Source organism: Papilio polytes, unplaced genomic scaffold (assembly GCF_000836215.1).
Source record: "Papilio polytes unplaced genomic scaffold, Ppol_1.0 DF822289.1, whole genome shotgun sequence".
In the NCBI taxonomy this organism is placed as follows: domain Eukaryota; kingdom Metazoa; phylum Arthropoda; class Insecta; order Lepidoptera; family Papilionidae; genus Papilio; species Papilio polytes.
In genome coordinates this window covers 1223569-1246481 of record NW_013526915.1, presented here as the reverse complement: position 1 = coordinate 1246481, position 22913 = coordinate 1223569, and the positions used below count along the sequence as shown (strand labels likewise).

The following is a 22913-nucleotide window of genomic DNA, read 5'->3' as shown; positions in this document are numbered from 1 at the left end:
CGCTTGCATATAGCGATGGTACAACAGTTTAGCGAACGTATAGCCTCAGGCAATATAAACAATATACGAAACACCTGCTTGTTTAATACCCTATTATAGCGTTTACGAAGATAGAGATCAAAGTGCTACATTACAAGAAATTAAACCAATTAATTGCATTGCAAAGCTATTTAAGATAGAGAAAGGGTATTTACACGTAATTAAAATGATAATTAACTACTTGTGTATATAGGCTCATAAAAGTCCCGACAGAATTATTCAAATTACGGGTGCCTTAGGGATCCACAACTAGCCCAATGCGGGTAGTGGAATACACATCTTTAAATTTCTTCGCAGATTGAAGAGAATTAGTTGAAGATAATATGAACCTTGTACTAACCTGGAATACCATATGTGAGAGATTATCCGCATCCCTGTCTAGTGGTTGAAGAAGCTGCAAACGCTTGCCGTCGAGCTGGAACAGCGTTGGACCCTTGGGGAACACCGTCGATAGTACTATATCTACATCAGGCTCGCCGACTATCGGCAACTCCGCTGGTATTGTACTTTGGTTTACATCTGCAACAACGTGTTATTTATCCTTGTGGAAATATGACTGATAGGGGTAACTTTGTTGTGACAAAGATAACGCTCTGCAAAACGAAAGAAAGTGACAACACCTCTTGTAAAATTATACTCACTATTTCCTCTGCTTTCTTCTATATCCACAATTATGCTTGACTGCCCAGTCTCCACTTCGCATGGTCCTGAAATAAATAACGTTCGATATTTAAAACAAACGGTCTATTTGTGAACTTTTTTTTAAACTAACGACACAATTCGTCACAGATTAAACACTTACTATCAGGCTCATTTATATTATTCAACTTATACTGGACGAGAATTATAATTGAAACGATACTTAAATTAATCATTTGATCGCTAAGAAATGCGTGTGCCTTCATATGGGACGTTAGAGAAATGATTGTAAAGCAATTGTTCTGTCCTACTGCTTTGTAGTCGGAGCCTCATCTTTGAATATGTGTAAACAAAATGCGATTGTTCTTCACTATAGTATAGTTAGTATTTGTTTATGTGCGTTGCGACAATTAATTAGTATACACCTAAACAGGTGAGGTCATTCACCTTTATAGTGTACGGCAGAGTCAATTCAATGAACTCAAGCAGCTGCGATGACCTGAAGACTGTTAGAAGGAATAGCTCGATTGCTGAGACCACAGTAGTTCCGTGGTTTTAGAGAAAACTCCTTTGAGAGGGTTGGTTTACTTCAGTAACAGGACTCATGTTAGAATAGGTAAATACCAATGCGTCTAACTCCTCCACATCAGACATGTTACTTGTTGAATCGAGCGGTAAATGATCAATAGATATATCAATTAAATCTTAACTGGAAATTGGTCATCGACTTATAATGAACCAATAAGAAACACATGTCGATGTATCATACAAGATTACTTCACGCACGTCGGCTTCGAATACCTTAAAATAATATATCCTTATCTCGGCAATAGGTAATTATGCTGGCAATCTCACCCAAACCGGAACACATCGCAAGTACTGTTATTGGGCGTCGATAAATGCGCAGGAGTGAGGAGGGACCTTTACAAAGATCCTCCATTTGTACTCTGACTCTAGCATTATGTAATAACTATAATGAAAAAAAACTATTTGCACTACACTATTTCAGGTATACAATCTTTGTTGTTATTTGATTATTTAGTTTAAAAGATAGGCTTATACTGGTTTAAGATTAATAGTATAAAAAAAAATTCAACATCATTTTTAAAATCTTTTATTTGAATGTTAATTAAAAATTTGTATATTTAAAAATCGTTTCATATGTGCTTATTCCGTACGTGGGGACTGTCCATCTATCACACAATTCATCCATACTTTTTTCAGTCATCCTCTACCTTTGTACCCTACATAAAACCTTAACACATTCTTGTTTACTCATAAAATATGGAATTACATAAACTTGCATTTTAAATGCCACATAACACAACAATCGCTGTCAGGTATAAAATGAGCAGTAAGTTAACACTATAGTTAGCTGGCAATGGATTGACTCATAGTAAAAGCCATAAGGAAGTGGTGTGCAGTAAACGTATACACAATAAATCCCCACCTATAATGAACTCTCCCAGGGGAAACGTGTTGACGGAGCGATGTTAATTAAACCATCACTTGTGTATGTTTTATTGCTTAGTCTTATCTTTACGTTTTAATTTAATTACCACTAAAGTTCTGTTTGGTTTTCAAATACGGAAGCTAAGGGTGACTTTTAGTTGTTTGCAACTAATAAAGATAAACAGGTACTTTTCTGATAAACCACAGCATTTTAATAGATGTTTTGTTGTTAATACAAAGTAGTAATTTACGTGGAAAATTATAAATACTTTTTTGTTCGATTATTTATTCGTAATTTGTAAAGTTGGCTTTCATGGCATTCGAACAACAGAAAAAATATTTTACAATACATAAACTCCGCCTTTATACGAAATACTATGGTGATATTTACGTATTTACAATTAAAAAAAAACATACAGACGAATTGAGTACCTCCTTCTTTTGGGAAGTCGGTCCAAAAACGCTATATACATATTTCTATATGTTATGATGTTTGTTGTTTCGTTTAAAGTAATTTCAGATATCCCTCTACAGTATCAGTACATATAACTAGTATATAAGCAGGATTTCCCATAATAGAGATAGCGATTCGCAACTAATGCTGTACGTTACCGGCTAATGGTGTCGAAGGCCATCGGCTATGACATTTTGTATCAGGCAAGATTTTCATATCGAGATATATCGCTATGTTTGTGCAAGGTAATAATTATAATGTAACTAGCTTTCGCCCGCGATACTGTCCGCGTTAAAAAAAAACAAGTGGCCTATATGTTCTTCCAGACTATTCTGTACATGTATAAAAATTTCATCAAAATCTGTTCTGCCGTTTAGGCTACAAACTCCAAACATACTCAAACACACAACAACTACAAACTCCTACCTAAAGCCTACAAACTCTAACAAACATCTATCTATCTAAACTTTCGCATTTATGATATTAGTATGAATAATTTAATAGTAGCATTTTTAAACAGAACTATGAATCAGAGACCATTTGGTTCATCACCATACTTTTTTTTTATAACATAAGGTGGCAAACGAGCAAGCGGCCACCTGAACGACCAGCAGTAACTGTTTATTTTTTATCAAGGTTTTGAATTCAGTTTTCTTAATAACTATGTATACAATCTTGTTTTTATCTCTGCCATGACTTTCAAACATCTTTTCTATACGAGGCCGTTAACTTGTAACAAACAGGGCGTGGCTGAGAAATTTTCAATTAATAAACTATTTGTCAGCAAACCATTAATTAAGGGTTCCCGATTAATACTGAAACGCCTTATACGATAATCTTAATTATTATACGCCCGGTTTATGTTGTCTATTTTCCTAACGATTCCCTTGAAAGGCGTGAACGAATGTTTTAAGTCCATACAAGATTCAATTCATACAACAAATATTTATTCTTCGAACTAATTGTACACAAATGGTATTTTTATATCGGAAAAAATTAGGGTAACACGGTCGATAAATTTTATTGACATAATAAAATTTAAAAAAGCGCCATCTATGAAAACGGGTTTTTAAAAAACTTTACTGATGTACCTTCGATTTTTTATTTTTTATATTATAAGGTGGCAAACGAGTAAGCGGTCACATGAATCCGCCAAATTGGTAAAGCGACCGCTGCCCATGGCCATCCGAAATAACGAAAGCGTTGCTTACTCTACAAAAGAGGAGACGCACATAAGAGGATGTTTCCCTTTCCTAGGCGTCTCTTGTAGCGTCAAATCCACGTTCCCTTACAATCCTCTTCTTATAAGAAAAATGGTTGGATGGAAAAGGGACTTAAATTGGGCTTTCTTCCATTAAATAAAGTGACTATTTGTATTATTTACTGCAATTTACTAGGACTGCGGAAATATATATTTCTTCGATCAATTGAGTTGAGTAAACCAATTAGGATCAGTATCGACAAGCCTGAATAAGTGACGATATAATTCAATCAATCAAGGCTTGCTTCATAGTTTACTTAGCCAATTAACCGCTAACTTTATATAGTTAAGTCCAGAAATCACGACGACTTAAACTATGTTTATTTCCGTTCATATCTTACTAATATTATAAATGCGAAAGTTTAGATAGATGGATGGATAGATGGATGGATGTTTGTTACCGTTTGTAGCCTAAACGGCGGAACGAATCTCCATAAAATTTGGCACAGGTTTAGAGCATAGTCTGAAAGAACACATAAGCTACTTTTTATCCCTGGAATAGTTACGGTTCCCGCGGGATTATTTAATTTAGTTTTTTAATGTTTACTCGATCTTTCTGCAACGGTTCAACATATCTTATTGAAATTTGGCACAGATATAAAACAAAGTCTGGAGTACACATGGGATAAGCTTCCATCCCCGAGAAATGTCCGGTTCCCGAGGGATACTTAGCTTTTTGTAATTTATATAGTTTGTATGTTTTCTAGTAATAATATAAAGTGTAAGAATTAAGATTTTTACATTTACAATTTTATTAAAAAACAATATATTGGAACGTTTTATCCATTAGATTGAGGATTTAAGCCTTTATGGTTTTAAAAAATCTTATTTTAGACTTATAAAGTAAAATTTTATAAACAGATTTATATGTCTTCTTTTCTGCTAAACTTTACTTTTCATTGGATATTTAAGGCCTGGTTGAAAATTATTTATTACAAATTAACACCAATAAGAACATTTTGTCTACACAAGTGAAAAGTATGATTTCTCAATCTATTTTAGTTTATCCACTAACTTTTGTGTCGCTTTGAAATACTTTTGAAATCTATCTTACATTATTGTTCTATGATATTTTGGGTTAATATTAAAACTCGACCAGTCATTGTGACTACAAATAAAATCATTCATTCATTGAGTTGTATGCTGCCAGTACAATACTGTTGTTTGTTCTGAACAGATAAAAACAATTGAAAGACGATGCTATCGCGACCTGTCAGAGAAAGTCATGCTCCTAATATTAAATTCAAATTATTTGCTGCAAACAAAACACGAAAGAAAACAAAAATAAACACGGACTGCATTTGTGTTGGTTTGAGAAAATTCTTTTGTATGTAACGAATAAACAAAAAAAATCCCATTAATTCTATTTTCAAATTATCACTAAGCAACAGTACTATAAACTATGTTTGCTACTAGATTATTTTAATTCCAACGTCACGAGCAAAACTGTATAATCTTTTAGTGTTTAAAGGTTATAGCAGGTAGATACGTAAAATCGCATACGTCAGTTGTTTCTTAAAAAACTCAGTTATATGTTAGGTTTAATAATAAATAAAAAGTACACACCTGGTGTTGTCCATACTGAAGGCAGCAAACATAGGAGAAGCCAAACCGTTGACAGCTGTGTTAGCGCACACCCCCGCGCCATCTCACTGCAAAAAAATAAACATATATGAAAATTGCACACAGACTAAAAATACAAAAAATTTAAAGCAACCAACGCCGAGTTTTAAGTTCTATTGTTGCTAACACTTTAAACCGTAAAAATTTGGAACTACCGACCTGTGATTTAAACACATTTCGAGGGTACATAAAACAGTACATGAACATATAAATAAAAAATACCTTGAATTTAGTTGAAATCAGTTGTGCAATCGATGCTATTCAAATGATAAAACAAGAAATTAAAAGTTATTTATATTGTGAGCGAACAAAACAATACACAAAGCTTCCCACCGACAGACTGACGGTTTTAACAGGAATTGTGTCATATGACATGCATTTGCTGAATTTGAGATGTACAAGATTGTGTAATGCAATTAGAATCCAATTACGTGGTCACAGGATTGGAATTTAAACGTTACAATAATATCGTTTCAAGTGACACTGATAAGAAAAAAACATTGAAGTTATTTTTTTAAAACCCATGATCAGAAATAGCTATAAATTCAATTAACTTTAGTGAATTCGTGACGTAATTTTTTTAATGTGGCTAAACTACGGAAAAACTATTAATTAATTAGATCACTCGTCGGTACTTACGACAAATCCGTCATTAAACTAGCAAATAGGCAATAAAATATGCAAATGAACAAGGCGTAACAAGTCCTTAGTAAGGTTTCTCGTCGGCTGTATGTTAATTAAGAAATGTAAGGGCGATATTTAGATTTAAATATTGTTTTTTCGTGAATATCTACATACTAACGTAATAAAGCGTCCTTTATGGCGTAGGATATCAGCAATCACAGCATATTCTCGAATAACTCTTACATTAATAAAAAGCCCTACACATACGACACGCTGTAGGCTATATATCTATACGCTATTAAACTTGGAGGACAGATAAACGCGAAAACAACCTTCATGTGGAAACGGGACCATAAAGTACCAGCTGCCAACATTAAGGAACCAAGGTTGTTTGTTATCATGTCATGCCATTTTGACATTTGCAATTGATAATTTGACACATGTAATCAATCAAATTTAAATTTTCATAATTTCATGCGGATGAAGTCGCACGTGAATAACTAGTTGTTTAATAATTCCACAATTTGTAACGAAAACAAAAGTAGATTTACACCTTATTTTACCTTGGAAACTTCTGTGAATCTCGCTATCTTAAATATGTTACTGTCACAATAATGAATTTTACCCAGTTTATATGCGAAATTATGTTCACCAGGTAAAATTTATGAAAACCCATAAAAACTAAAAAAAAAACCGTTATATAAATTAGTTCCATTCGATTCAAATGGTTCTATATTCGCATGTGAATGAACGTATACGAGTTCGCAAATTGCAATAAAAACGTATCGGAATAGGTTTGAAAATAAATGCCACATTCGTTTAGTATCGGCTCGTTTATCAGGTCTCCACTCCCCGGTTGAAAGCAGTCCACATAACTCTCGGCAAAAACTAGGTCTGTTACTATAGGCGTTACTTGATCAAGTAAATCATAGAAATGCGTTGAAATTAACAGCTTACGCCCCACCTTAATAAGTATCAAAGGTGAAGTTGGACATTAACAGATAACTATAAAAAAAACCTATTACTTTTAGAACTTGCTTAAGGTGTCAAAGCCGTTTTCAAAGCGATTTTACTAAAGAAAATAAGAAATTAAAACTATCGTTCAAGTTTGAAGTTATAAAAAAAAAACTTGATTTATGTATTGAAATTTGTCCTAAATTCATCTTCCTTTAACATACTCGTCTAAATTTAACCTTAGAAAACCTTACATAGATAATTCCAACTGGCCAATACGTTCTTGGCATCAATTCGTGATGTCGCTCTCGTCAGGTGTACCGGATATGATCGAATCTCCATTGAAAGGCTTCTATTACGTATGATGTTTGATAGCAAATCACCATGTTCGATACTACGACTAATATTTCTCTGTAGGTTTATGAGATTTAGGGCCTGTCCCACCATTGGCTCTTAGAGGATCAGACGGCTTAAACATGATGTCACTGTCAAATAAGGTAACATGATCCAATATTTCCATTACATATTTTACACGTTGGATTGTTATCAGACAATTTACAATTTGGTGGGACAGGCCCTCAAAGTTTCATTAATACCACAAAACATTGTTAGCAGAACTTAAAAAGTTAAGAGGCGGATATAAATAGAAAAGCAACAAGAAACAAAGACAATGAAGCATTCCGTAGTTAGCTTGTCAATGAAATATGTAGGACGAAAAGTACGACGTAGGACGAAAGAAGGCGAGGTAGCAAGATATTTGAAGGTAAGGCATACCAAAGTAATTACTACAGAATTAGATCCGAGACCTTTTAGTAGATGTGAAATTAAGTCTATGTTAAAATGCTATTCTATAATTGTAAAACGCTTACAAAATACTATAACGACGTTTATTGTTCAAAATCCTAAAGACTATACGCCGTAAAACCGCAACTTCCTACCCGTGGTTTCCTTTAGCAGTAAGATTTTTATTGTCAAATGGTCATAAACTCTGGGTGCAAGGAATATTGCAGCAATACTTGGCCAGCCGCCCAAGGCGAGTTAAAACCTATCAAGGTATAATGCAAACCAGTAATAGTTTTATGAAAACTTCCTAAGATCATTGACACTTTCAATCATACCAATATTATAAATGCGAAAGTTTAGATGGATGGATGGATGTTTGTTAGAGTTTGTAGCCTAAACGGCTGAACGGATTTCGATGAAATTCGATACAGATGCAGAGGATAATCTGGAAGAACACGTAAATTACTTACTTTTTTTTAACTCCACGCGGACGGAGTCGCGGACAAAAACTAGTGATTTCATAATACAAAATAGATAATTGAAGAGACAGCATATAATGAAATTTCACGAATTGATCTCGCAAGAACTAGAGCTAAAAACTATAAAACTGTACTTTAACTAAAGATTAACAAGATTATTCAACATAGTACAAATAAATTGAATATTGCTTAGGTTAAATTCCAGCTTGACTAATTGAACATTTTCAGAGACTTTTCAATATTGAAATAAAGTACCTATTGTATCCAAGGACCAATGCAAATCTATAACTGGGCGTTGTAATGAAAACGTAAGAATACGAATAGGAAAACTATAATTTAGCAAGGAATTTGTATTGTAATACCGAAGCGGCTGCTATAGACCATTGTCTGAACACTCGCGCACGTACCGATGTAATGGGGAAGATCAATAAGAGCCTTGCTACAGAGAAGCAAGAATACTTGCATAGAAAATGTAGAATAGGCAGTCGTAAATATAAAGCTGTGCAAAGATATTGATCTATATATGTAATAGGACAATCCATGAACCAGGAAATATATATTGCAATTATTATTTGTCTGTCAGAATCTTAAAGTAGTAGACCATAGTAGAAATTCGTATACAAACCCACAAGGCACACGAGTTAAGTAATTGAATAGGTTTATTTTTTAAAATAAATCTAATAAGAATTATAAATAAAATAGGTAATTTAATACATCTAAATATTTTTGCCAATAAGTTACACACAAAATAACACAAGCGTGCAATAAAATACCACATCCAGGCGATCTATCTCCATAGTCATTGTTGCGTTATAATAGTTTCGAAACAATCAGAAACAGTTTAATATGCATCATCTCGGCGAGCTCACTTCCGCATCCTCCCCGCTATTTGCAAAGCTAACGGGGATCTTTGTTTCATTTGCGCTATAAAGCAAAGCAATACATCCATTAAATGTGGCTTTTGAAGACGTAGCATTTAGCTTAGAAATATCATTTAATGGCTTTCTCCGCTTGGAATTAAAAAAGGGAGTAGCCTACATATTCTTCCAGACTGTCCTCTACGTCTATGCCAAACTTCATAGAGATCCGATCAGTCGTTTAGGCTACAAACTGTAACAAACATCCATCTATCCAAACTTTCACAATCATAACATCAAGAAGAAGTAAGATTAGCTATCGACCGCTTCTTCGACATTGAGTTTTCTTTTAGATTGTTCTACATCGACACTATGCATTTTATATAGATACGTGCTGTTATGTTTCATCTGTCGGACTTGTGTGTATGAAATGAAAATAGCATTCCCATAGTCGTGATAAATTAGTGCGAAAGTGGAGCGCTAAAACGGACCAACCCAATGTGGCATTAAGATTTATGCCGCGACATTTGTTAAATTATTAACAACGCCTTCCCTGACTTCTGCGTTCCAACTTCGTAACAACCGAGAGATCAAGATTATAAATGTTCAAGCGAAATCTGTCAAAAATATCAACAATGAAATCCGGCCTTACAGCTTAGGCGTTCAGTAAATTAACAAGGTGTCTACTTCCTTAACAAATACAACACTAATTTATGTTGGAATCCTAAATTAAATTGTTAATCTCAAATCGCTAGCAATTCAAGGACCTAGATTAAAGTTCTTTGCTCCCACGAGACAGGTGTAAACTGAACTCAGTGCTGTTATTGAATTTTGAGCTTAATCGCTTTAGGAATAAAACTCTTATTCGCGTGACAAAATGCTTACATTATTTTATATTCCCATTTATTGGCCAACTCCCGGCCGATTTCGTCACAAGCTAAGTTCAACGGTCCAAGTCATGAATAAGTAATAACAGAGTTGCTGTGCAAAAACTTATAACAACTTTGTTAGAAAATCGATTACTAAAGGCCATTCCAAAATAATGATATGTATAAAACGTACAATATTGTTAATATGTCCAAAATTTGTATGTAATCTAAAGAAACTAAACCAATTTAATAAAGCTATCTGTACTGATATTTCAATTTTATTCGCCAACACGATTCATATTCCGCTATATCTTGCGGGGTAACAATAAAGCAAGAACTCGGTCAAGACTCCATAGATTGTCTAATAAAATTGTTTAATGCCAAGCATACAAGCACAAAAGTCATGCTACTTTTGTACCTGTAAATTTAAGCCCATTAACCTCATTCGTGATTTCAACGTTGGGAACTTCAATAGGTTCTGTTGAGTTACGTACGTCAAAATGCCTACTTAAAACACTTCCATCACTCAACCATCAACCGTAATTAGTAATTAACGTTTACAAACTAATTCTCTACAATCACTTAAATGTATTTAGTTTTAAACGCGAAAGTGTTTCTTAGTTACAAAGCGCATCTTCAATATTTCGCTAGATCTTACGAAATACATCCGTTAAAGTTCAAGAGGGCAGCTGCGGGTAAAGTCGTGAGCAAAATGGGTTATTACTTGCATTAATGCTGGAGGTAATGACGCTGAAGTATCATTGACACAATTTAAAGAAGTAAAGAGATTTTTCCTAATAGACAATGTTTTATGGTTTAAAACGCTTTTAACCTTTGAACTAAGGGGAAAGAAGAATGAATCTCTCTTCCAAAGTTTATAATACAAAATTCGCGTCTCAGTATTTTTGTTTTAAATATCGATCTTGAAAATTCTTCGACCTTATATAGAAATAAAATCGGCTTAGGTTGCAAAAAGTACCTCATTTCCCAGTTTCCCAGATTAAGCTATTCATTAGTATTTTTGGGTCGATAAATTCTTGAAATGCGTTTCCGAACTACGTAACTCTAGTTTAGCTCACTGAAATTACTTTAACCTAATCATAAAACAAATGGAAACTTTAACAACCCAGCATAAACCTCATTATACCAATTAACCAATACTTTACAAATTATGGGACATGTTCAGATAATTATTATGAAATATATATGAGTTTAATCTTATAGCAAATACTGTTGTATGAAAAAATATGTAGTTTACCGGTATACGCGGTGAAAATGTAACGCAATCCGTATTCAAGGAATTCTCACTAGCCTCTGCTTATTTGGTAAATTGCTAGCTACCGTAATGTTGGACTGACAACTAGTCTTAAATACTTGGAAATTCAATTTAAATGGAATTTTATGTTATATCTTAATTTATACATTATGCATAAGAACTAAAATGTTTATCTTCTACTAAGAATACGCTGTCAAATATAAAAGTACGGAAAAAAATCAAAGGAAACAAAAATTATGTTTAAATCTGTCTACAATTCTAACCTCAATGATAATTGGATAGCTGCAGCTTCTTACCACTTTAGAATTCTCGTTCTTTTATGTATAGAAGCTCATGAATATAAAATTGTATATTTTAATAAAACTATCGCACTTTATCGAAGTTAAATGTTTCATAAACACGTCGGCAAGCTTTCAATGGAACAATGAATCACTGGCGACACGGCGCCTCGTTACTCCGGTAGATGGCGTCGTCACGCGATGAGATGCGATCTCAGTTTTATCTGCTCCACACTGGAACACTTAAATTGCAAACCGAACCCGCACAGCGGATCTTAAAAGTGGAGATCATTAGTTATTCTAATTGTGTTGATCATCTCCTTTCCCTAAGGAGGGTTTACACTGCGCGTGCTGCTTCATAAATCCTTATCAATCGCATCCTTTTGGTAGTCGTATCTGAATTTATACTTTCCTTAACATGTCACATAATCGTCTGATCTTCAACAGTCATTCATGGCAAAATGCTTAGATGATTAAAAGTGTGCAGTACTTTTGGTGGTCGTTTTAATTCATCACTCCAGAATGATAAAACGATGAAAAATCAAACAAAAGAAATACGACTATTATTTTAACATCATCTTGAGTTCAATGGACTTGAGAGTGAAATAAACGTAGTTATGAGTTTGACTATTAAAGAGAACATAATCAAGACCCATTTAAACTTGAAACGTTAACTAGGTATCTTAAAAGTAATCACCGTATAACAACGAGGAGCATCCTGATATTTATGAGACGGGAAGAGAATTGACAAGGATGTTTACTAATTGATTACATAGCTAGTTAGCGCCAACTAAGGACTATCAGCTTATGCATGCGATTTATTATAACTGCTGTAAATTCATCTACCTTAACTGGTCTACATTTGTATCTGTCATTGAATCCTTAGTTATCTTGTTTTTGAGTTTTAATATTGTAATGCGTGTAAACATCAATTTGTCTTCGACTTTAACCTAGTAAAAGATTTGTTTTAAGTTACACGCACTTGAATAGTGTCATTAATAATGGGTTTTTGATGTTTTCATTTATTTTATCGTTACCTAGTGATTCATTAGTGTTAGATTGGACTAATTTTTAATAGAGTAAAGCTTATGTTACGTAGTTCAGAAACGCATTTCATGAAGTTAACCAACCGATAAGACTAACGAATGATTAAATGTAGTTGGGGAATCGGCTATTAAACAAATATGACAAGCTATATTGTACTAGGAAATCATAAATACACAGAGATATAAGAGTGATGTAAAGATCGTATAGGCAAGTAATTGACGGACCGTTTGAATATTAACAAACCGCAATTGTACTGTCAAAGTCTGAACCATTGATACCAAACGATATAACATCCGACTGAAATGTTTTCCATTTAAGGTAATATACCATTAACATTTTACCCGTAACATATTCCTGCAATAATATCAAACGTAAAGCTTGGAACTCACTGAGATTTAATCGTAAGATTGACGCAATGCGATGATAGTGTGACATGCGACAAATAAATCGCTTCTAGTTGCGACTTTAAATCGCTGTTTAAAATTGTTGTATCCTAAGCTTTAGACTACAATTGTAAAGCGATTTAATAGTTTCCATGAGAACTACACTGTGATTAAATGGGAGGTATTATGCGGAATTTTCTAACCGACGGACGGTAAGATTATAGTATAGTGCGCAATTAGAATAAGAACATGCTCTCAGATTAATTGCTTTTAAGATATGAGACTTTGATATTACAGTACAGAGGCCGGAAACAAGGTAAGAAGAAAGGAAGTAATAATTTATGAATGAATTCTACTAAAAATGCCCTCATCCTTATAGGAGAGCTTTAAGTACCTAAGTGAAATTTTATTTAGTAATTGCTTTTGATCTGAAAATAAAAACTATTTAGATAAATTTATTATTTTATAGGTTTCGCTATTATTCAACTTGGAGTTACGAGTTCCATCCAAATAATTCTGATATTTCCTTTTAGAATATTTTCAGGCCACTTTTGTTTATCATTAGAAATAATGTTACTATGCTGCACAAGCTCTCAAATTTTGTACTTAGTTGACAGCAAGTTAACTTAAAACCCATTAGCAAGAGTTAATTTCGTATAAAAGCTAATGAGCAAATGAATTTCCCTAGTCCTTGCCCAGCATTCCTAGTACAAAGCTCTAGTTAGTTCCCTCATTATCCCCCGGAACAGGTAGCCTGCGATACGTATTGAGGCCAGTGTCCTGTAATTTCGCCGCCACTTACCAGTGCCTACTACCATTGAGTTAAGATAAGACTACAGGTTTCCAAATGAACCTGTGAATTTATAAACGAAGTCTAATGGCGCTTCAAAGTACTGATAAGTGTTAAGTTTCCGAGGTTATTTAGTTTTACCATATTACTATTTATTATTAAAAAAAAATTAAAACGGTATGATATTTTAAGGGAGATGTTGTGTTTTGAGTATTAAAAAACTGCCGACTTCTGAAACGAAATTAAAATATGTAATAGCGTATTTAATCAAAAAGTGACAATTAAACTCTAAATTCAATTTAATATTTGACGTCTGATGCTGGGTATCTGAAGTTCCCACTTATTTTGTCATTACCTGGCGACTCATAAGTGTTTGGTTGACTTTAGTTTTAATGTAGTAAAACTCAAATTGCGTGGGTCGGAAACGCTTTTCATTAAGTAACACTAACGAATGGTTAAACGTATCTGGGAAACAGGGCATTAAAGATGTAAGCTGTGATGCAAGTGTCTTCAGTTAGCGACATTATTTTCTTGAATTTCAAGATTGATGGTGGTATGGGCTTTAAGACTTATACCTCTGTTTTGTTATTACTTATCTAATATGTACTTTATCCATAGTGAATGTTTAGTAATGGATGTGCTATAAATTATAATAAAGATGACGCTATGAAGCGACTGTAATTTGCTGCAACCTGTTTGTATGCCGACCGCCTATCTTATGTTTAGCTAATACTAAGTTTACGTCCGTGGTAGGTGAAGTATTGTAAAACAATATTTCGAACTAGCTATTCCCGTGCGGCTTCAACCGCATGAAAATATAAATACTTTATTTTATTGTTTACATGTGTCTAATTATCAATTGCAAACGTCAAAATGACATGACATTGTGACAAATCATGGCAACCTTGCTTCGTTGATGTTGGCAGCAACTTATGGTCTCTTTCCCACATTAGGTTTTTTATCCAAAATATTTATTCCCTATGTTTAATGGCGTGAAAATATATAGCCTAAAGCGTGACGTAAGTGTAGGGCTTTTTATTAAAATAAGAATTATTCAAAAATATGCTGTAATTGTTGACATCTTAGACAACAAAGAAGTGTGTGTTTACGCTTTATTATAATAGTATAGATATAAAATTAATGTATAAAATTCAACATTTCTCTAAAATATTCTATATTTGCATAATTGGAAAACAAAAAATACTAAAGTATTCTAATTAAGTTTTTTAATTAAAAACAAATCTTTCTACGCTATATTTTATTTAATTTGTACAAAATATTCAATATAGTTTAGTTTTATTTCAAGAACCTTCTAGAAAACTTTAGATGTCATTAAAAAGCCTATATAAAGAAGACCTCTATCCTCAGGCAAGGTTAATCTTTTACTTTATTTATAAAAAAACCCTGCTGTTTTGCAACACGATAATAAAATACACAAACAGGCTCATAATTTTATGAATGATAATCAGATAAAGAAGCAACATAATAAGAATAAATGAGGTGTTTTGTTTGTGAATGAATTATTAAATATAAAAAGAACAAGACAGTTTTGAAGGTTTCTCGACGGATATAAAATGACTAAGATGAACCAAAGATCTCAGATTTGCATAAAATACTTGAGATTTTCAAGTATCAAATTATGACGATAATATGAATAATCTCATTTTACCATCTTTTAAATAAGTTGAACATGTTTAAGTTATATTTGCGTTGACATATTAAAACTCGTTATTGTATAAATCTATACTAATAGTATAAAGAGAAAAGATTTGTATTTTCGGATTTTTGTATGTATTCGATTCACGTAAAAACTACTGGGTTGATTTTGATAATTTTTTCACCATGAGAAAGATAGTTGATCTGTTAGTAACATAGGGTATATTTTTTAATTTCAGGCGGATGAAGTTGCCAGTAACAGCTAGTTATTGTAAAAACAAGTAATCTCTTCGTGTGCTTGTATTTTATCTACGAGTAAGTACTATGAGGCAGGATGATATTTTGAATGATAATCATGTTTGTATAACTATTCCGTGGTGAATAAATAACAATAAACATTTACAAAGCATTATTTCTGTTGGATTTTAATAACCCAGAAAAATTTTTAGAAAATATCGGATATAAAATACTACAATTACAATGGTGACAAAATAAATTAGACAGAGACAAAAAGACAATTATAAACCGTAAATATACACCATAGACAGACATAGACCATAGAGTTATACAGATTAACATGAAAATAAGTCAAGCAATATACAATTTGCTAACAGGAATGTTGCAAATTTCTTATTATAATACTTTAACATTCATTGCGTATATCATTGTATAAATCCTACAGATTATAAACCGCAAGCGCATGTATATCAAACAAATTAAATTTACAACAGGGCAAGAACATGACAAAATTATCGACAATCTTGTGCCTACTCAGCGGTCAATTTATGGTTACCGACTGGCTCCTACGCCGACCCCAACGTTTCGAATAACTTCACTCGATTGTATCGTTTAAGGCTGGTTTCCACGGCGCTTTACTCGGACGCAGACCGATTTATGCGAAGCACAGTTTGACTAGTGCCCGTGTCGGTATCGGCATACCATGGAAATCCGCCTTTAGATAGGATAGAGGACACGCTTCGGTATTTATCGACGTTTAACCTTAAATTGCACATGTGACCTTTACATTGAAAGACAGAAACGTTTTATATCGCTTATTTGTATTCGTCAGAATGAATAATTACAGTTGTAAAGAATTATTTTCTCAGAATTGAAATATAACATCACGTAATTTTTTTAATGATAAGTTGGCGTTTGAAATTGACATCTATACTAATATAATAAAGCGTAAACACACACTTCTTTGTTGCCTAAGATGTCGGCAATTAGCATATTTTTGAATAACTCTTTTTTTTTATTAAAAAGCTTTACACTTACGTCACGCTTTAGGCTATATATTTTCTTTCCATTAAACTTAGGGGTAAATATTTTGGATAAAAATCATGTGGGAAAGAGACCATAAGTTGATGCCAACATCAAGGACAGGTTGCCATGCTTTGTCATCATATCATGTCATTTTGACATTTGCAATTGATCATTTCACAAATGTAAACAATAAAATGATTTTTTTTAATTTTTTGCGGATGAAGTCGCATGGGAACAGCTAGTATTTAATACAACTATAGAAAGTGATATGTAGAAAGTATGCAATAGAAACAAGCTTACAAGTAATGAGAAGTTATACAAATCAAAGATCCATTAGTAAGCCAATTAGAGACTAAATAACAACTCAATTCAACACATAACAGTTTCATTAAAAAGATAAAGCGTCGGCTGTTTACATTCGTGTTGAAACAGTTTGCGTAACAAATACGAGGACATATTTGTACATATTTTAATCAAAATAAAAGTTGCTATTGCAAAAATAGACAACACTGCATGATAACTAAGAAGTAACAATTAAATTTCGATTTGAAACATAAAAATATACTAACATACGTAAAACAATATCAATTTCGAAATATTATAAATAATCTTCGGGGGTTCTCCAGTTTTATCCCAATTGCCTTAGATGGCGCTTGTCTTCCACTTTGCTCCGACTTCAGGTATACTCCTAATCCTACGGGAATAGGTGATGATATGATGATTGCGTAAAAAACATAAGAATAATTATATCAAGAGTATTTCAATAATCACAAATTAATTCTAGTTCTAGAATAAACTGGACTTTACGTCAGATAAATTTGTTACAGCCTGCACAAATAGAGTAATTAGTGCAATTTGAGATAGCTGTCTCAAACCATTTCACATATTATGTAATACCACTGGAGCATTTAAGCTAAACCCACTCTAATAATAACACTCTTAAGTAATCTAACCGGCTGTATCCCGTTGGGCTGTTGGGCAAACTGATGAATCACCCCAATGGGAAAAGTTCCTATTGGGCCGATTAATTCTATGAATTCTTTTGCCCTAAATGAACCCACGGAACCGAAAATTAAGTCAAAAACTATGCTAGCTAGTTAAAAGTTTAACGGCTCTCTTATATGGATATAAATAAAATTAACAGAAGTATTCAAACTAGATAATCAATCTAGTAATATAAACTCTTCGAATAGTAAATCTATTGTTCCTCTATAAATATTTGTTCCAGTATTTCAAATTAAAATTGCATCGGAGCAACTAATAAAACAAACGTTTAAATTGTTTTGTTCTACGCTTGACCACTTCCTTAACAGCCTTTCACTTGATATAATCACACAATAAATATGCTTGCCTTAACCTTTGGTCAATCGATTTTGTATCCAATTATAATAAAGTAAAGATTTATTTTTAATAATTTTATATTGTTTCGCTAAAATGCAATCTACGATATCATTAGCAGTCAAGTATTCGAAACGTAATGTTTGTTTAAAACTATTCATCTTTCGGACGCTTTCTACAGGAAGCGAGAGGCGTCTCTATAAAAAGTGCTAATACAACTGACCTAAAATTTATGTTGATATTAGAAATATTCAATGATTCATACACAATTTTTAAACAAAGAATAATAAAGATGAAACAGTACGGTATTTCTTGAGTAATAAATAGCGAACATTACACTTATGTGTGCAAAAATAGCTTACAATTCATCATCAACTTGCCCTTATCCCTACGGAAGGTCGGCACAGTATGTGCTGTTCTTCCATACATTTCTATCAGCCGTCATATTTCAATTAACTCTCTTCTTAAACATATCCTCTTTCATATAATCCATCCATACTTTCTTCGGTCTTCCTTTACCTACCTACCGGAGGCCTAATTATAGTCCCTTTCCCTTTCCACCCCTTTCTTAAGAGGAAAGGATGGGAAGGAAAAGCTCATTTGATGGTGGAGGTGACGCATAGGAAGGGAAAATGTCCACTTTATGCGCGTCTGCTTCTCCGTCAATTAAGGGTAGGCAATGCATCTGCAATTGCCTATGTTTATGGGCAGCGGTCGCTTTCCATTTCGGTGAATTCAGGTGGCCGCTTGCTCATTTGCCACCTTACATTATAAAAAAACCTTTGTAGCCATCTACATACAATTTAAAAGGTTAGATTTCGTGATCTATCATTCAGGTATTATTCTTTAATCGTGTAGATTATTCATTCCGGATTGTAGATATTGTAAATTAAAAACAATAATTTTTAAGTACTACAATAAGTGTATGGTTACCATATAATATCAATTTCAATAAAAAATTATTGAGGATACTCGGAAATTTGAAACAAAAATCAATTTACTCAGAGTAAAACCTGTTAAGCTATTAAAAATTATTATAAATCAACTCTAGATTATGGATAAACACAAGGCGCATAAATGTAGACGCCTATAAAAGTTAATGAAAAAAAACTGAAAACACTTTGCCTACAAGCAAATTGTGCATAGTAACATTTATGATATGTCATCAAGCCATGAACTTTTCTGTTAAAATAATTTACTTACTTACTTATTTATTTATTTTTTTTTTAACACATGGAAAACTTACAGCCTAAACTAATCTAAGTAACTATAAACTAGATGACTGTGAGCCAATAAAAAGTTTTCGCTTACAGCAACATTATAGCAGAAACAAACAACAGGTACTGCTGCTAGCTACCAAATAGTTATCTACACTCTATACTAATATAATAAAGCGTAAACACACACTTCTTTGTTGTCTAAGATGTCAGCAATCACAGCATATTTTCGAATAACACTTTTTTAATAAAAAGCCCTATACTTACGTCACGCTTTAGGCTATATATTTTCACGCCATTAAACTTAGGGGGTAAATATTTAAGGTAAAAACCCTAATATGGGAAACAGACCATAAGTTGTTGCCAACATCAAGAAAGCAAAATTGCCATAGTAAGGTAATTAGTATTTTGACATTTGCAATTGGTAATTTGACAGATGTAAACAATAAAATAACCTTTTTAATTTCTTGCGGATGAAGTCGCATGGAAACATCTGGTATAAAATAGGTACAATATAACAATATACTGTAGCTACAACGTATTAATAATATCAGTAACAGTTCATGTACCATTATAAATTGTTTAATAAATTTAAGTTGGTATTAAATCGTAACCTAATACTGCAATATCAGCTAAATAAATATCAAAATCATTGCCAAATAAGTCGTTATAGGGTTATAATAGATAGTAATTTACTTTTAAATAAAGCCAAAGTGGACAAAACAATAAGGGATATAAACCAAGGCTATTATGGTCAGGAGGTCAATCCGTGTCCGACCGCAAATAAAATTCGATTTCAGCGCTCTCGATATCGAAATGGAATCGATTTTAAAATGGAGCAAATTTTTTTCTGTATCAAGCAATGAGGGCATGCAATTTTCATCGCGTTTCGTCCGTAATTTGATACTTCGGCACGTAGCTTATCGATTTCTTTTGTTTCGAGTTTATAATATCAGTTGTTTTGTACAGAGATATCGCATAGTAATATGCAGTGCAGTTAAGGTGGTATGCCTTCAATTCTGTACAACTAGACGACAATACCGCTTAGGTAACCAATTGTTTTTTTTAAACAAATTAAAAGTATTGAAAAATGCATACTGTGAACTTACGAGAGTATTAAAATACCTATACAAGTGAAAGTCCATTTATTTCAACGTTTTCATTAAAATATACAAGTTAAAAATGAATGACTAACAGAAAACATATTAAAACTCTGAAATGCGTTTCTAAAACATGTTTAAAACATAAACTTAATAAAAAATTTACTTTAGACATATCAATTGAAAATAATTACTTAAGTTCTGAATTATTAATCAAGAAGGAGTTAGTAAATTAATCTACGGTTAATTAGTGTTAGCGGAATGGAGAATTTATGGAATGTAGTGTAGGTCGGACTGTCGAGAGGTAATGAACGGGCAGACAGCGCGGTGGCGAAACTATCGATTGAACGAGTACAGATTACAAGTGCATCATTAAAATAAATCGATTATTAACTTTAACGATTGGTTTACAAATTACAAAGCTTTAATAAGTTGGTGTTTTAAAAGGTTAGCTATTGTAATATGCAATGTATGCGATAGTCGTGGAGTTACGGAAACTATTTCTATTTGTATTGTAATTGATTAAAACCTTACTGGCTTATACCATAATCAGAGTTTGGTGGTCTCTTAGAGTGTGGCTTAGTGTAGATTCGTCATACTCTAGGGGACAACCTCACTAACCAGTTAACAACTATGAGTGTAACAGTTAACGTCTTGATATCAGGAATTAAAATGTTACTAATAATATAAATGCGAAAGTTTATATGGATGGATGCATGTTTGTTGAGTTTGTAGCCTAAACGGCTGAACGGATTTCGATGAAATTTGGTATAGATCTAGAGCACAGTCTGGAAGAATACATAGGCTACTTACTTTTGTTTTTGTTTTTTTAATTACACTTGGATGGAGTCGCGGGCGAAAGCTAGTATGTTCATAAAGGCAGATACATTTAAAGTGGATTCACAAGAAATATACACTTTAAAGGAAACTCGCAGTTGTTTTTTTAAAACGCCATATGACGTTGCATGCATCCGAAGAACAGGTGCGCGATTTCCTTTACTCAGGGGCTTATTAATAAGGCTTGGAAGCCAAGATAAGATGGCATGTCTGTTGTATTAAAAATACGTGGGTAAAAACAACGTAAAGAATCTTTAACTTTGGAACGAAACACCTTGATATTAAAATATTGAAATCATTCACTTTGAATGCTGAACTTTAAACAAACAGAGGACAAAATGTAAAAAAATGCAACTTCTTTTGTATCAAGTACTAGGTGTTGCTCGCGACTTCGCCCGGGTGAAACTAAAAATATATATATAGCCAATGTTAACGTAGCTGTAAAGAAAAAAAATTGAAATTAGCCTAGTAGTTTTTGAGTTATTACAATACATACAGAAATACAAATCTTTCCTTTTTATAATATTAGTATCAATATACGAGTAGATAACAAGTATGGGTGGTGTAGCAAATTAGCATATTATTTATAACTACAAACTAACCCTACTTCGTTTATTCGCACAACGAATATGGTAATAAGTTCGTTACGTGGAAACCAGTCTAATTAAATCAAAAAGATATGCATCAAAGGCGACGGACCCCAAACTATAAAAAGTGTTTCACACCGGCTTTTGAGTCCACTCTATTAAAACGTCTTAATGTGTCACCTACGTTACATTTTGTGTCCTTTATCTTAGAGTTGCTTTTGTTTTTTATAATGAAGTCGTTTGCTTGTTAGAGACACACTACTGTGTTAAGAGTAAAACTAAATTTGCTACCACGTCTTCTTGGAATATCATAAGATAGCTATCTGAGATGCTACTGTAATTTCTTAAAACATTTATTTTAGTTTAAATGAAAACAGATGACAGATAAAAACATCAGTAACTCTAAACAATTCGTAAATGCTTTTGCTTTAAACGAAATAAAACTTCTTTACCAGCTCTATGCAAATTAAAGTACTTTTTTGATGTCATTACGTAAACAAAAATAAGGAACAGCAAGATAAAGTCTGAAGCATTAATGCAATTCATGTCTGATATTTTTTGTATCGATCGATTGTATATCTCGACATGATGATGACATTCAAATTTTCAAACAATATAGTTGACCTCATTTAAGCACCGATGTCATTCATATAGCAACGTTACTTTTAATGTTGAATACTTCTTAGTATATATACAGCTATCAAATTAAATAGGCATCAGCTCTTAAGATGTTTACATAAATTAACTTACCAAACTGGCTTTACATGCCCAGTCGTGCTAAACATTCGCTCGTTATGTTTCACGTAAACATTAAAATTTTATGTTACCGAGACACCAAATTCGTTTTAAATATTAACGATGATAATTTTAGACAAGGTTTATTATTATGGTCGCTTGCAAGATATAAATCTATACTAATATTATAGAGGAAAGATTTGTATTTTTGGATTTTTGTATGTAATTGTTCTACGCAAAAACTACTGTACCGATTTTAAAAATTCTTTCACCATTACAAAGGCAATTTATCTGTGTGGCTAAAATTTGGAATCTTGCATCAATAGGTTTCTGTTATTACGTAGATTACTAAGTTGATACTTTTGGTAATAG

The 22913-nt window shown here is 32.9% G+C and overlaps 1 protein-coding gene across 1 annotated transcript in view; it reads right to left on the bottom strand.

The window, feature by feature from the left end:
• LOC106106176 (protocadherin-15) overlaps positions 1-22913 on the bottom strand; it is a gene marked incomplete at its 3' end in the record, with an annotated part of 107701 nt that overhangs the window by 17454 nt on the left and 67334 nt on the right. Inside the window, exons 4-6 of the mRNA XM_013286723.1 lie at positions 5412-5497; positions 681-746; positions 380-558 (exon numbers count right to left, since the gene is read on the bottom strand). Of these exons, the coding sequence (XP_013142177.1) occupies positions 380-558; positions 681-746; positions 5412-5493 (327 nt within the window). The remainder of the gene's footprint in view (positions 1-379; positions 559-680; positions 747-5411; positions 5498-22913) is intronic.